The 17,529-nt window shown below is 40.1% G+C and overlaps 1 protein-coding gene across 2 annotated transcripts in view; it reads left to right on the forward strand.

Annotated features, from left to right (window-relative positions):
* RELN (reelin) overlaps nucleotides 1-17,529 on the forward strand; it is a 277,149-nt gene that overhangs the window by 29,503 nt on the left and 230,117 nt on the right. For both annotated transcript variants that reach the window (XM_053977798.1, XM_053977797.1), the window contains exon 2: nucleotides 15,442-15,552. In XM_053977798.1, the coding sequence (XP_053833773.1) occupies nucleotides 15,442-15,552 (111 nt within the window). The remainder of the gene's footprint in view (nucleotides 1-15,441; nucleotides 15,553-17,529) is intronic.

Genomic DNA, 17,529 nt, shown 5'->3' on the forward strand with positions numbered 1-17,529 from the left:
AAATATTCAATTTCAAACTGAAATGATACTGGAGAAGATCAAAGTGTTTGATTGTCATTGAAAATCGCATAATAAAAATATTGTATCATTTCTGAATTTCTAAGCATTTCAGCCTCCTTAAAGCTGTTCATTATTCCCTCTTTCCATATTCAAGACAACAATAAATGTTCAAATACTGTTGGCACTGCACCATTTCTATTACTTATTGAGGAGGCTTATTTAGCAAAATTGCAAATTCAAAGTTTCTTAAGATTTTAGGTAGGAGAATTCATTTGCCTCTGAACTAGTGTGGTGAAAGGTGTGCAGAGGTGGATTCCCCAAACACCCTTTGTTGTGTGGATTTTTAAATGTATTTCGCTCCATGCTTGCTGACTGCTGCCTATTCTGTATTTTGAAAGTTCAGTGTACAGTGCATCCCAGCTGATGCACAGACCACACTCATATCCAGATCCATCTTTCTGTACTCTGCTTATGTGATTCTTCCTACTCATTCTCAGTGTGCAACACTGAGGGGGTTAGACAGATGTCAGCGTCATTCTTTGAATCAGCTGTGGGATTTAAAAGACAGAAGTGGAAGACAATATTGAATATATGGTTCCCCAGAAGCATGCTATTTATATTTATTTATGCCAAATTTCTTCATAGCTATATCTGTATGAAGTGGCATGACTACTTTTAATAATGTCTGGCCATTCCTCTGTGCTTTAATTACTGAATTAGAGGGAGAAATTGAACCCCCCTCAAAGGTGACTTCTGCCAATTTTTTCAAAATGTTTGACTTCTCGGAGAGTCCAACTTCAAACAGCTGCAGTAAAACCCATGTAGAGTTTTACTCAAGGCATTGCAGGTTGACAGTGATGTTACTTGTTGAGCCAGGAGCTGGAACAGAAGGTTAAATGTTCCTCTTCCATATTTAGGCACACGTTTCTTTTCACTGGTTCCTCAGAATTTTTTTTTTTGCAAGTGTAGATATCTGCTGGTGCAAATACCTGGAGTATTTTCTCCTCCTAGTTACTCTGTGGGAAAGGATGTTGAGGTTTATACCCATCACAACATACTGGTGTCACTTCTGCCTTGGCCTTAATAATTCCTGAGAGGAATCTGATGGAAGTGTCTGTCTAATTTGGCACTGGAACAGGGGGTTGAAGGAAGAACTTCACCATTTAGGTAAGATGTTGACCAGCTGGTACACTTGCATTAATGGCCTATGTTATTGTAGGTGTCTGCTGTTACTGGGGGCTTATTTGGTGACAATATTCATTCAGTGATGTAAAGACATGCTACAGAACAGGAGACAGAATGACCAACTGAGGTCTATGGATTTAACTGTGTTCCCAGTGTTATATTTTGCCTTGTCCAGTCAGTGGTGTTTGGATCAAATAGACTTGATTAACTTTGCCACTTGTTTATTTAATTTGGTTTGTTCGGGGTTTTTCCAAGGGGGCTGTTTAGTTTCTTTGTTTCACCCTTAAAATTTTCATTGACAAATTATGAAGAAATGCTAGGAAGATAAAAATCCTCTTAATTGTTTTTTTTTTTCTGACAGAGATCTGCTAGTTATCATGCTTCTTGGCTAGCTTGGCTTCTTGCTGAGGATACCAATACAAGTTATTCTGGCAATTAGTTTAGTTCTTCCTATTGCTAATAACCTCTTGTCTAGGAGAGTGGCTGTGCTATTTGCACAGCTTAGCTTGTCAGGTGCCTGACTTTCCTGCAGACTAACTGTGCTTTTTGAGCCTTTATAAATATATTTACCACTTTAGCCCTTTCCCCCTCCTATAATAATATGCAGAACCTCACCTATTCTGGAGGTACTTCTTAGTAATTGTCTCCTGTGGGATGTGAAGACCTCTGTGACACAAGAGTGCAGAAGCCAGGGAGCTGTAGGCTTGCAGCAATCCAAGGCAGGCGGCTGTGGGATTTATTTTCCAGAGAGCCAAGTGGCTCTTTTTGTTCTAACAAGATATGAGTCATAGCAGGGACATGGCTGTGAATACTTATCGCTTTCACTGGGATGTGCAGAGCAGAAGGAATTTCAGTATGGAAGGAGGACATGAAGTGATCTGTTAAAAATCCATTATTTGCGAGAGGATTTTGTCCTGATGTTGTCTGGGATAGTTAGGCACACCAGGGACAAGAACCATGCTGTTCCCTTTTTTTTTTTTTTTTTTTTTTTTTTTTTTTTTTTTTTTAATTTTTATTTTTAAGAACAGTAAGTGACCACTTGGGAATTTGCTGCATTTATAAAGTATTTAACAAGCAACTAACCGATAATGACAAGTTCAACACAAGTCACTGTGCTGCAGTTGTATGTTTTTGTGTGTGCATGGTTTGGCTGGTGGCCTAATCAGAATGTTGGACTCAGACTTTTTTGTGAACATTTAGGGGTGGTAAAGTATCTGTCACCTGTCTAGGAACAGAAGGAACCTTTTTTTATCTTCAGATCCAACCGTTAGGCCACGCAAAATAGACAGAAGGCAGTTTGAGGATTTTCCCCCAGAGTCCTGTCAAATGTTTCATAATCACAACCTGCCACAGTGCTGGTGTTCCAGCCCTCTCTTTCTAGTTCAGTAGCTGACCATTATAACAAACCTAACACAAAGAACCAACAGCTCTTGCTAAAGTGATGTACCTACAGATATACCCTTCCTGAGGTAGCTGCCAGTCACTTGGTTTGGTCAGCCTTTACAAACCACACTGTGAAGAATTACACCACAAAGAATAAGCATATGTATTGTCTGACTGTCCCCATCTCTGCCTCTGACCCATTTAGCCACATAACCATAAAGATGAGACAACCAGATGCCACTAGGTTTTAATATTGATCTTACTTTAGGAATTTTATTTCTTAAGCACATTATTTTCATTCTTTTGACTCAATTTTCATTAGGTGTTTATATATATCAGAGGACTAGTGAATGTTTTTCTTATTTTTTCAGATTCTTTTCCATGTTGTTCTGATTTGAACCTTTAGAAACTGGTATTGATTTTACTGATTTGAACTTGCAGTATTAATATACAGTGTATGGTCAAAGGATTGCATTAACATTTGCTACAGCCCAGCCATTCATATGCCAGAATTCAGTATCACAGAATCACAGAATCACAAGGTTGGAAGAGACCTTCAACATCATCGAGTCCAATCCATGCCCCAACACCTCAACTAAACCATGGCACCAAGTGCCACATCCAGTCTTTTTTTAAACACATCCAGGGATGGTGACTCCACCACCTCCCTGGGCAGGCCATTCCAGTACTTTATCACTCTTTCCATGAAAAACTTTTTCCTAATATCCAACCTGTATTTTCCTTGACACAGCTTGAGACTGTGCCCTCTGGTTCTGACAGTGCTGCCTGGAGAAAGAGACCAACCCCCACCTGACTACAACCACCCTTCAGGAAGTTGTTGAGAGTGATAAGGTGACCCCTGAGTCTCTTTTTCTCCAGGTTAAACACCCCCAGCTCCCTCATTCGTTCCTCACAGGGTTTGTGTTCCAAGCCCCTCACCAGCCTTGTTGCCCTCCTCTGGACACGCTCAAGCGTCTCAACGTCCTTCCCGAACGGAGGGGCCAGAACTGGACACAGCACTCAAGGTGTGCCCTCACCAGTGCCAAGTACAGGGGAGGGATGACCTCCCTGCTCCTGCTGGTCACACTATTCCTGATACAGGCCAGGATGCTGTTGGCCTTCTTGGCCACCAGGGCACACTGCTGGCTCATGTTCAGCCAGTACCCCCAGGTCCCTTTCTGCCTGGGCACTGTCCAGCCACGCCATCCCCAACCTATAAGGCTGCAGGGGGTTATTGTGGCCAAAAAGCAGGACCTGGCACTTGGACTTATTAAACTTCATGCTGTTGGACTCTGCCCATCCATCCAACCATTCCAGGTCTCTCTGCAGAGCCCTCCTACCCTCCAACAGATCAACACACGATCCCAGCTTACTGTTGTCTGCAAATTTACTAATGAAGGACTCAATCCCCTCATACATGTCATCAATAAAAATATTGAACAGAACTGGCCCCAGCATAGACCCCTGAGGAACACCACTGGTGACTGGCCCCAGCTGGATGCAGCACCACCACTCTCTGGGCCCGGCCATCCAACCAGTTCTGAACCCAGCAAAGAGTGCTCCTGTCCCAGCCATGGGCTGCCAGTACAAATACTGCTTTATATTTAATATAAACCCATATATTTAATATAAAACCATATATTTAACCCAATTTAATATTTTTCCCATCTAAATTCTCATTTGATCCATTCTTTAGCTTAAAATGTCAATCAATCTCTAGGCTATTTAGTAGTATTTTTCCAGTTTATAAATGGGGGTTCTGTAGCTTTTTTTAAATAGCATTCTGCACCAACTAAATGAGGGACTGTACTTAGGCAGAATTATTTTGTTGCATGAATCATACATACAAAATTAAATCACATTTTTGAACTCGCGTCCGTTCCCATAATAATTCCCATAATAATAAGTATGATGTATTTTGGGCCTCTTCCTTCTGTTCATGGTTCTCAGTGTTTCAGTCTTCACTTTTCCATGCTAATTTTCTTTATTTTTTCCCTTCTAATCAGGACACTTGTGCACTCTTACCCTCTTGCTCCTGAGAGTCTACAGCCAGCCCTCCCAAAGCCTGACTTGGTAAAATCTTTGGGTCTGGACAGGCTGCAACGCAGACTCTGCTGACTGTGCTGGGTACATGTGTTGTACAGAAAGGACTCTGAGATGAGCAGTTTGAGTGAGGAGGATGATGTTCTACATACTCACACCCCGGCAGATGAATCCCAAGTCTGGCATTAAAAAAATACCTTTGTGTCCCTTGGACAGCTGCTGTATTGGTTGTCCAACATATTTAGATTGCAAAGCACCAGATTATTTAAAGTCTCTTATTTCTGCAGTCCATTAAGCAATCTTGTTAAGCTCTGGTTTAATGAAGATAAGCACAAATATATTAAAGATAAATGGAGTCAGAAACTTTATTGCTTACTCTTGTTCATGAGCTGACTATAAGACAATGCCAGCTTTCATTTGAATTATATCACACAAGGAGTCCACTCTGAGGAGGGAGGACTGTGGCTTATAAGGAAGAAGTGTCATTGTCATGGCTTGATGCCTGAACTTAAAAGTGGTCAAAATGATAACAGGAATTTATTAGGAAGGTAACAGCATCATATACTATGCTGCTCAAAGTAGTAAAATTTAATGCTGTATTACTGAAAAATGAAGGTGGTGGTGAGGAACAGAGGAAAAAAAAATGCAGACTATGTGAAAGAGGATATTGGGAGTGAATTTCAAAATATATCACCTTGATGCTAAGCATGAGTAAAAAAAAATCACCACATTGAACCTTAGGAATTGTGAGGAAAGGAGTGAAGACTGAAAAAAACTGGCATCACTTTTACTACTGGGTGTGCATTACAACATTGTACCCAGATTTCTCTGTCATGGATGCATCCAGTTGCCTCTGCTTCCAAAAAATATAGTAAAACTAGCTGATGATGATAAAGAGAACATCTTCCTGTGTAATAGGAATCTAAAGTAAGTTTCCTTAATTTTGGAAAAAGTATAGTTGAGAGAGTTGTGAAAGTTATCTATAAATGTTGAATTCTGTTGATAAAGCAAACACTTTGCTGAAAATACAATAATTCAGAGAAAAGAGAACTTAAAAATAAGGGAAAACATTTTCATACATTATATAAATAAATTCTAGAGCTCCTTGTCGCCTGAAGCTGTAAAAGTATAAACTGACTGTGGGTTCATTCAGTCCCCTTATCCTGGTCATTGATGAGGATATTAAAAAGCAGTGGTCCCAATACTGGGCCTGGGGAGCACCACTTGCAACTGGCCACCACTCTTTGGGCTCAGCCATCCAGTTTTTCACCCAGTGAACAGTGCACCTTCTCAAGCCCTGAGCAGCCAGATGCTTCCTTGTTCTCCAGCATCACTTGAAGTCCTGCATTTCATGATGTTTGCTCATCATAATTCATGTGTCTGTAAGAGGATTTGTGTTACTTTAGCCTGAGGTAAACACATTCAAGAATCTGGTTTTAGAGAGTGTGCTTCCTTAGCTAGAATTGAGACAAAAGATCTTGCAAATGTTTTGATTTTACTGAGTTATAACAAATTCCCAGTAGATAATTATACTTGCTCTCTTTTCAAGCCAGCCTTCATTTTCTCTTTTTCTCTATTGTTAATTGTGTATTGAGAGGTTGTTTGCTTTTTAAGAACAGCAGAATAAAAGGATTTACCAAACTCTTCTGAAAATCTGCACAGTGCAGAAATATTCAAACCTTCTAAATAATTTATTGAGAGCACAGCCAACAATATGAAATTTTCATGTATGGGTATCAAACAGGCAACCTCACATAAACTTGAAAGGCATGAAAAATAAGGTTAGGCTTCAAAACGGGGGTCAATATTCTCAGGCTTAGAGTGATAAAAAGGTAATCACAATAACATTTAATCTGTTTCTAAGAAAAAAACAGATTTGATGTTGATGCTTTTCATAGAAGCATGACAGCATTTGGCTTCAAAACTTAATAAGGAGAATGGTAGTTGCTGAATAAAGACACAAAACAGTTCCATCATATACCAGTAACCAGAATTGTTTCATGCCCTGTGTAGCTGGTGAGGTCTGGGAAAGATCATCGTTTCTTCCCATCTTCTCCTGGGACTTTGGATAAGAGAAATAATACACTACCACTGACAAAGTAGATTTCACAGTCATGAGTCTAACCATCATGTAAATACTGTTAAAGCACATTTTACTGGCTTTTATGTCATGCTGATAGCTCTCATGTTTACAGTGTTTGTTGACTGGAGGTGCATTTCAATAAATGATATGATTTGGTTTGTGTTTCTTAAGCGAAAACTATAAGTAACTGTCCTCTTCAATCATTACAGGAAATGGTATTTTGATGATTGTTCTTCAGTTTGGCTGTGACACACAATTAAATTCAGTGGTTAAATTTTTAGAAACATAGCTGATGTACATTTTAGTGAAACACATTTTGTTTGATATGCAGGTTATTTTGTTTACTGCTTAAACACCATTAATACTATTCAGACCTCTGTGAATTATCAAATGGAATAACAGGCATTTGCTGATACCCTTTTGAGTGTTTTGGTACTGCAAGGGCTTGCTAAGTTGCTAAGCACTACTGATATGTTTGGCATAACACAAGAAAGAATATAAAGATAGTCATTGTCTCTGATGTCCCCGGATGAGCTCTGGGTTCTGGGAGTCTTAATTCCTGCTCAGTTCCCTCTGATGTGGGCAGTAGTTGGACATTTTAATAGAAATTGGATAATTAAGCTACTCTGTGTGAATGGCTCTTGGTGGGAATAATCTCAGTTTAGCCATCTTCAGTGTTGACATCTACAGCTGAGCTTTACAGTCTGGGCTCCCTTTATAGTCAGTGAGGAGAATCAGACATTTCTGGAGTGTGATTCATCTGGTCTTTTTTAAACATCAACATTAGGGTTAGATTTATAGCCTAAATGGGGTGACATAAATAGATATGATGTTCTCTAGAGATTTATATAGCAGTAGCACATATTCATTGGGCCACTGACTGAAACCTACATCCTCTCCTTCCAAGAAGGCTACCCCAAAAGGGAGAGAGGACGTGCCTCTCTCTGCGCCAGCTGATATTCCCTTTTTCCCATATAAAATGCAATGCTTGCAGCTAAGGGACAGTGGCTGGGCCACACAGGCACTGGAATTTAAAATATTTTAAACCAATATTTTGTTGGGAAATTCAGATTTGAGTATTCTTACCCAGGTGAGAGCCTTAATTGCCCATCTGTGTGTTATAAGCAGGCAGCTATAACAGCAGCCAGTCCTACCTCTCCTCTGTCAGGTCTCTGGGCTGTGCCAACATGTTTGGTGATGCCAACTGGAACAAAGCACCTCTCTGCTCAATGTGGCCAAGTTTCTGGTGGCTTTGCATATGGTCAGAAATATATTTAAGTTAGGGATTTTGATACAGAGGAAGTCAGATTCCTGGGTCTCACATTGGAAGTCTGTTCACAGGTTTAACCCTGGAACTCTTCACTTTTAGTGAGATGGGAGCTCTGAAGCATCTTGGACCATGTAAACAAATATGACCAATTCCTTACAGTTTAGGAATACAAGAATAAACACTTTTTATATTGCTGCTGATGTCATTGTCACTGTCTTGTTATGAACTTTCAAAAATATAAGTAATGCCTCTGCAAATAGTCCTTTCACAAGGCTGATAGGCTACTCTTTGCATCAATGACAAATGATGTCTCTGGATATCATGTTACGGACATCTTGCCACACATCTGCAATCTATTTTCAGTTCTCTGTTGCTCATTACCAATTTAGGAAAGGATTTGAAAAGCTGTAAAGACACAGAGATTTGATGGAGCATGGGACAGAAGAACTGAAACTATACTGTAACACAAAGCAAGGCCAAATCAGATTTTTAGGCTGTCTAGTACAAAGTTCAAAATTTTTACTCCTCTCCAAGAGTAATTTCTAACTGGAATAACTGGTGAGGGCATCACAGGTTAGAGATGGTGCTGTTCTGTACAAGAACTTCAAGAAAAGCTCACTGGTGTTTTATTGTGAATTAAGTGCTTTGGTTGTGGGCTTCAGAAAACCAATACCTAAGTGAGAATGCTTGCAGTTGTACGACTGCACGTCTGTTTACTTAACCATGCTGAAACGTCTTTTTTCTGCTTTCTTCCACCTACTTGGGGCAAATCAAAACAAGTATGAGTAAGAATCCTGTGGGCTTTCTGCTTTTGTTGCTGAATGATGTGTAGACCTGTGATTCATACTGTTCTTGCATGTCTGTCTAGTGCTCATATTTGAAATAGCTGTATAATTATGAATTTCTCTGTTTTGTTTTCTTTTGAAAGCAAAGTACGTCTGCGAGCCATAAAAATTAGTTTGATGTCAACATGCATTTCACTAGTATTTTAAAATTTTCTTTTTATAGTAATAAGATTCTGAGTGCAATTCAGTATATACACTTTCTGGATTCTTGTAGCAATGTATTTTCCACCATTCACTTACAAGTACATTTATCAGCAGACTCTTTAAAAAGCATACCTATAAAACTCTACCTGAGTATTTATAGATTTCTAATCACTGTGGTGTCTTAACAGTTGCCTTTAAATAAGGCATCAGGGCTTATTCTCTTCTTACTAGCAATTTAATCTGTAGTTGGCATTTCAGGAGCAGTCTGGTATTTTAAGGGTTTGGGCTTGGTATTATCTGTACCCTGGGCACACTACATGCCTGGATGGGTCACTTGTGTTTGGCATTGCATGAGGGTGACAGAAAGGTTCCACTGCCTAAAAACTTGGGAAGGGACAAAGAGCATCTTCCCTGTGTTGAGGAGACTGAGGGGAGACATAGCAGTCTACAATTTCCTCATGAGGGGAAGAAGAGGGGCAGACACTGATCTCCTCTCTGTGGTGACCAGGGACAGGACCTGAGGGATTGGCCTGAAGTTATGTCAGGGGTGATTTAGGTTCAATATTAAGAATATTAGGTTCAATGTTAGCCACCAGAGGGTGGTTGGGCACTGGAACAGGCTCCCCAGGGCAGTGGTCACAGCACCAGCCTGACAGAGTTCAAGAAGCATTTGGACAGTGCTCTTGGGCAAATGATGTGACTCTTGGGAATGGTGCTGTGCAGAGCCAGGAGCTGGACTTTGATGATTCTTGCAGGTCCCTTTCAATTCAGCATACTCTGTGAATGTAGTGCAGCGTTGACAGTCTTTGCTGTGGTGATGTTGGTCTCCATTCCTCCTGCAGGATGCTGCAGCACACTGAAGGGACAGAGGCCTCTCTGAACAGTGCCATTGCACACCTGACTTGCAGAGGCTGGTATATTTTGTTAGGAGTGAAGCCAAAAAAAATCCCCAAAAGCATTACTTCAGTATAAATAATTTATTTCCTAAGAGGATGGTTTCCAGCCATGAATCAAGTGTGTGATGAGGCAATATTACAGTGTTATAGAGCACTGGCATTGACCTTGAGAAGAGCCTTAAAAAGTGTCTGTCATTGCTTTGATGCAAGAAAGCCTCATTTCAGGAAGTCCACTGTCTGTGGTGATTCCATTTCACATACCAGAATTATTTTCTGTTTTGTCTATGGTATACAGAAGTGCAATTTTACACTGTGGCTATGTCTTGACTTAAGTGTGTGGAGCATCAAAGATCCTTGCCTTTATCAGTTCCTTCTTGTACTCTGTGATTGTCATCAACAGCAGCTGCAAATTTTGTGGAATTTCTCTATCTTTCAGCCCTCTTAGTGGCATTCAGCTGATGCTGAAAAGCAGCCAAAATAGGTAAGACCTGTCAGTGGCAGCTATCTCCTGAGATGATCCTCTTCTTCCACCTGGCACTTTTTCTACTTTTACAGTTTAGATGCATTTACTGTATTTTGAATATCAGTCAAAATACAGCCTTTTTGGAGAGTAGATCAGTCCCTCGAGAGACTGTAAGGCAAATTTTATGCAATTACTTACATGGATTAATAGATTCCTATAACAGTATGCAGTAAGTGTGGCATACAGTACTGGAAAACAGTGAAAATTATGTTTATAAGAACAGCATTAATTTCTTAAAAATATTTGACTCTAACTACAGTTCAAACTCCATTTGGTCTTTCCTGTTATGCTGCTACCTCCACCTGTGGTATAATTTCAGCAGAATCTTTGCCATCCTCCTTCTTCCTGACCCGCTTCCTCCTCGAGACATGTCAGCTCCTGGCATTGCCAGAGGCTCTGCTGTTCCTTGTCCCACGGGAAGTACCAGTGCCAGAGCTCTTACAGAAACCTGTCGTGCAAATGAAAGGCTTCTCCAGAAAAGGCTGCTGCATCCCCTCCCTTCCCAAGGAAATAGCACCAAAGCTTCCCAGAGATGGTGGCCTCGGCAGGATGAGGCCAGCCTGCGTGCCTGCCAAACCAAACCACCTTGTTAGCAACCGAGCGCAGCAGCAGGTATGTGCTGAGTGTGCAGGAGTTGCAGTCAGCAACTCCCCATGATTTTTGGTGGAAAATTGAACTGAGGGACTCATGATTCTCAGAAACACATTTTGTGACTGCAGTCACTGTACAGAAAGAAGGGTAGGGCAAAACAGCACCAGAGGATACTTCCATGGTGTTTCCCAGACCCAGTATGATTTCTTTTTCATGGAGCCATTTCCTAGGCTTTTACAAAATAAACTAGAGTTATTCACTAATCCATGTATTCCTATCCATGTATTTTGTGGAAAGGAATGTTTCATATCCATTATGCAAACACTGTTCCCTTGATTTAGAAGGTGGACTAAGAGTAGACAGTGGACTACTTTCCTGGCTGCTGACCACCGTGTGGAGCTGACCCACACTGTTGTTGGGTTTTACACCTGGTCTCTCTTCCCAGTTACTGTGAGTTCCTCATATTGAACCTTACTAGGATTTTCAGGCTACAGGTGTAGATCCCATCTGCTTTGAAGACCTTCTCTTGGCTCCTTTCTCCAGCTGTGGTCCCCTCATCCCCATTGCTCCCCATTTTTTTCTCCAAAAATTTCCCTATTCCCTAGTGGATCCAGTCACCACCTCTTCCATCCTAGTTCACTTTTGCCCTAAGGTCTGCTTTTCTGTCTCCTAAGTTAAAGACATTGATGATGATATTGGTCAAACTTTTGGAGCAACTTTGTGACATTTTGCACATTTCTCAGCATTTTGTTGAATTGAGTTTTCTCACAGAAGGCTTCTGCTTTTGATAAAAATCCCTCTCTTTCCCCTTTCTCTCCAACCAGCAGATATGACATCCTACTTTAAAACATTGAGAAACTTTCCAGATCAAAACATCATCAAAAATGATATCTCCACAAAGCACTTCTGCTCCAACAAAGCAGTATAGCTGGACTGAAATATTTTTCATGGGACTTTTTTCAGGGAGCTTTTATTAGTCAGAGAGTGCTCTAAGAGTACTGAGGACAGAGTCTGAAGAAATATTTAGATACTAAAAATGAAAATGTCTCTGTTGAGCATATGTGAACTCTGATTTTTTTTTAATGTATATATATATAAAATATAATTTGTCCAAACTTGGAGAAACACTGCCATAGTTCAGAGCAGAAGAGTTGATGAAAGCAAAGGACACTGGAATTTTTCATCCAGGGCAACATATTGTCCTCTAACCTCATCTCAGAAATGAAATATTTTGACTGAAATTCCTTCTTCCTTAAATAATTAAATCAGTCTGCGGGAGACACCATGAAAAACAAACCAACCCAAGTAATCCAAGGGGGTAAATATTGGTAAATATCTCAGGAACTGAATATAGGAGGAAGTGTTGAGCAACTCTTCAAGTAGCTACAACCTTTGTCTCTAAAATTTGCAGTGTTCCAAAATGCAGCCCTTGTGCATTTCTTGCGAAGATGTTCTCAGTCCCTCCTAGTGGACTGTTTCAAAGCAGTTGAGGGCTTCCTACTTTCATCTGCACCCTGGCTGTGTGCTCCCATCCCTGGTGTGAGGGGTGGGACAAGGGGACTCGGGGATCTCTGCCTGTCCTGGTGCGGCAGCCGGGAGGGCTGGCATGGGGCATGGGGTGGCAGGGTACAGCACACCCCTGCTCAGCCACTCATCCCCAGTGACAGGAAGGGCTCCTGACTGCTTCACTCACCAAATTCTCCTCCCAAAGAAGGGTCTTGTGGAGGATAGAGCAGTGCCTGCTTGGGCTTGTAGATGACACCTGCTGCTGTGTTGTCCCTTGGGTGCCATGGGGCAGCATTGGGGCAGTGCCAGAGCCCCCCTTGCCTGCCCAGCCCCAGCTGCTCTGTATCCTTCCAGATGTTTTCCAAAGTCCCAGAGGGTCATGGCATTGGTCTTTTCTTCTCTAGTGCCACATATTTGACATCAACTACATCTGCCATGAGCCAGTGCAAAGGCACAAACAAAGCCTGGTGGAGGGAACCTTCTTGTTCTTTTGGAAGAGGAATTTAGGACCCCACAGTAACAAGCCCTAGCCCCTATATAAAATCACAGTCGTATTGCTGAGCTGTGCATTAACACAGCTTTCCTGTTCTTGGTCATTATCACTTGGCATACTGTGTGTTTTCTTTTATTTTATGGGAATTTGATGTATTTCACCAGTTGGTAGAGAAAAAAAAAATTATCACTGAAAATGTTGTGATTAATTTTTTTCTCGTGAAGAACTATGGAATTATTCTGAAATGTATGACATGTGTATAATAACAGCCTAGTGCTCTGTTTTTAAAAAATGTGCTAGAGGCCTTGTGCAGTTTCCCAGAGGCTTAATGAGGGAGCCATACTGTGTTGGAAATTTTTCAACAATAAAAATTGACCTATTACATGCTTATGTAAAATGAGGGCTGACAATCACACAAATATGTCCAAAGTCGAATACAGGCATTGTGAAATATCTCTTCTTTCCCACAGAGAAACTGGTCACCTGTTCACAGTAGGCTTTTGCATTATATCCTATCCAGTAAAGAATAAGATGCTTCCCTACAGGGAAACAAAATGGCAGCAAAGTACTGGCCCAGTGCCCTTCTATCAGTGCTTTTCACTGACTCTTTTGCCAAGTCTTCAAAAATAACACATAGGCATACTTTTCAACATATGTTTTCCCTCTTTGTTGGTTTAAAGGCATAAAAGGAAGAAAAGGTTGTGTATTTATTCAGCACTTCATCATCAAATGCAGAAAAAAATCATTGTTTGCTTGTTTGATTTTATTTTACTCTCCCTAATACATCTTTTATTTTAAAAAAGATCTAGAGTCTTTTGCTGTTCTTTTAACATGTATCAGAAGTAGCCTGTTCTTTAAAAATGAACATATGGCTCTGAACCTGCATCTGAATTCAGGGAAGTGTCTATTGCAAAACACTGAAATTTGGAGTCATGGGAGCAAAGAAGTTGGATTCGGGGTTTATTCAGTGTAGTATTGAATAATCAAAGAAAAGAAGATAATTAAATACAAAGAGTTGAAAAATAAATTAAACATGGTAAATACTGCTCCTCTTCTCAAAGTAAATTGCTACTGTCAACATTTTTGTGTTTTTTAAAATATTAAACACTAATTTTAAGCCAAATATATACCACAGAGGAAACACTGACTTTTAAGACTTAAGAAACCCATCAGTTTCTCTGTTGAATGTGAATCACCAATGAATGTCCTAGCAGTCATCTTGGAGTAGCTTGCTTCAGTTTCCTGGCCAGTCACTGGCTCATGATGTCCCCAGCAAAAGAGGGATATACAGGGAGGTAGAATGTGATTTAGGGAGTGATCAGAGTTTATCAGCAATCCCTATCAAGCACTGATCTCTCCAAGTTAAGGGAATAGAAAGGATTGAGGTATGAAGCAGAATGAGTGTGGTAACTGAGGTCTGGATGCATCTTCAGTGTATGAGGCTGCAAGTCATGAGACTCTTCTTCAGCAGAGAGAGCTTTTTGTTGTTTTATTGGTCTTCATATGGTTGGTGACTGCCCAGCCCTCTGATCTGTTGAGATCTCTCTGCAGGGCCTCTCTGCCTTTGAAGGAGTCAACAGCTCCTCCGTTTCGTACCATCTCCAGACTCGCTCAGTGTCCCTTCCAGTCCTGTGCCCAAATCATTTATTCATTTATGAAGATGTGGAAGGGCACAGGATGGAGCCCTGTAGAACCCTACTAGTGACAGGTCCCCAGTCTGATGTCACCCCAGTCACTGAAATCCTTTGTGCGTAACCTGTGAGCCAATGATGTGTTTATCTGTGTGCTGGACATTCTGTCCAGAAAGATCCTATGAGAGACAGTATCAAAAGCTTTGCTGAAATCCAAAAAGGGTACATCAACTGGTTTCCCTTGTGTGGTTACCTTGTCAAACACACCAAAGTAAAAATATGAAAATTAGTGTATACAAGAATTGAATAAATATTGCAATAATTGTCAATTCTAACAAAGAATATATAGATTCCAATGTTATTTGTAGTTTCTATTTGGATGTTTTCTGCTATTACTTAAGAATCTCTTAAAAATACATTCCTGAGCTATTTAAATATACACAATCTGTAATGTCTCAGATGCCCATATAACTTAAATGTATAATACTATAATAAGCATGATAACTGTAACTTGGCACTCCATTTAGATCCAGAAAGAACAGTACCATAATCCTGGCTATTTCATTGTTTTTACAACAGTTTAATGTCTGCACAATTTCTTACAAGCCATATATTCCCATGTGTTATTTTCAAACACATTGTGCATTTCATGAATAACGTAGTTTATGCCCCTGGCAAAGACAACTTCCCAAGCACGAGCTGAAAGTAAAAGTAGCATGAATATTGGGGGAATTCAGATGGATTCACTGGACTGCATGATGGGATTTCATTCAAGAGCAAAAGCCTGCTCACAAAAAGTGTATAGGATCCTACCCATAATTACACATATTTTATTTCTCTCATTTCAGTGACTATTTCGACAAGTACCTTCTTTGATGGCTTACTGGTAACTGGGCTCTACACATCTACCAGTGTTCAGGCTTCCCAGAGTGTTGGTGGTTCCAGTGCTTTTGGATTTGGTAAGTCCAGTGTAATTTACCTTCTGCAACGCAGGGTAATGAGTACTTGGTTGTACAGAGGACATCAGTAGCAAGACAATCACTAGAACAGGTTAATTTAGACTGAGTAATCAATAATACATGAAAGTCAGTGTGAGTCAATGTGATAAAGCAGCGGCAGCTTTTAGGCAGCTTTTATTGCTTCTTGTACCATCTTCACTTTTGCTCAGCCCTGGTATTAGTATGCTGAATAATATAAATTTTAAGACAGAAAAGCCTCAGCAGATAAATTGTTTTAAGCAGCCATTTCTAAATTGTGTGACATGTTGTAGAAACTAAAGCATTTAGCCCAAAGCCTCTAAGTGTTTCTTGGGCTGAAAACCTGTTTCCTTTAAGCTTATGCCAACCTACTTTTCCATTCAGTTAGTAGCATCTTCCTTAAAACCAGAATACTGGTCAAGATATTTCATACAACCAATTATTTACCATGTCCAAAATGCAGAATTGTAGTAAAAGGGATATGATAGGCTTTGGAAAATTATCATGTATTTCAGGTTCTGCTGTAGCCCTCAGCAGTAGCAGCTGTGCTAAAGACTAATATTTTTAAAATAATCCTTTCTAAATTTGTGCTAGTAATTGACAGCTATACCTTCTGCAGTTTGTTATTTGGTAGCATTTTTTATATCCTTACAAGTAATAGTAAGAATTGCATTCCTCAAATTGGAGGAACTCAGTGACCCTAACAAGCAATCTGTGGTGAAGGTAGAAAACCAGGTACCAGTCATATGGGACACCAGCTGCACTGCACTTGCAGTAGCATGTTTAAATGCTAATTTGTCTGCTTGGGCCAGAATTCAGTACTTTCTTCATAATAACCTCTCATGGTACTTACTTTTGTTATAAAGCATGTAGAGCATGAGCAGTCTGGGCATTTGAGTGTCACCCAGCAGGAATACATTTGCTTGTAAATGAAAGAATGTAATGTAAATAGCACATTATTTAACACTGTACTGAGGGATAATTTGAGAAGGGCTTTGATTTGTGGATAACACCACAGCTCAACCTCAGACATTCTGCTCAGCCTTTCAAAGGGGAGAGCATGGCTGGCACAAGTGTTTCATGCCTTGTGCAGAAGGCACTGAAAGATTCTATTTTCTGGAAGAATTCGTACTGCTGTTTCTCCTTTCCCACTGTACTGTTTACAGGATGAATAGAATCTGACAGAGTAAGCAAGACAGAAAGAACTTACCAATGTGAAATTTCTGGGATGGTCAAGTCGCTGGCAAGGTATTACCTTGCTGTGAATTGTTTGTATCACAGGGAGTTCATGGTAAACTCACTGGGCAAAGTGTACAGGTCATGTTTAATTACAACTAAGTATTTAAGAATAGCAATTAAGCAAAATTTTAAGAACCTAAATACCTCTGTGCATTTTCAAAGAATGTCTGTATTTTTCCTTAAATGTGTATCTCCATTTGTAGAGTAAGGCTGTTCCAGTAGATGTTTTATTGAGACAGATGTTAAAGTAACGTGATGTATGACAGAAAAAACAACGTGGTCTTCTTTAATTTGCCAAAGGTCATTCTCTAGCTATTGATGTGTTACTTTAACCATTCTGTCACTGTAATATAACCAGCAATTAAACTGGTGACATGTGTGTTCTGTATGCAAAAGAAGCTCCAAGCCTACAAGCTGGAAAAATGCAAAAGCCAAAGTGATGCAAAAACAGTCACGCAAAGTTGGAGCTCCTTCATTTTGTTCATCAATACAAATTCTCAAATATCATGCTTTAGGAGATCTGATGCTCTGTCTTTCTGGCATGATCTGCATGCCTCCATCTATAGAGAAAAAGTGCTGCCATCTCTGAATTTATTTTTTTTTAGTTTTCTGTGGGTAAACTGCAGGGTCAGTTATGTTATAGTGTTAGTTAAAAAATATTTTAAATAAAGGTCTTAATTTTCTGTTTTTGCTATTTCCTAAGCTTTTATATATACTGGA

This window comes from Vidua macroura, chromosome 5, assembly GCF_024509145.1.
Source record: "Vidua macroura isolate BioBank_ID:100142 chromosome 5, ASM2450914v1, whole genome shotgun sequence".
Taxonomy (NCBI): domain Eukaryota; kingdom Metazoa; phylum Chordata; class Aves; order Passeriformes; family Viduidae; genus Vidua; species Vidua macroura.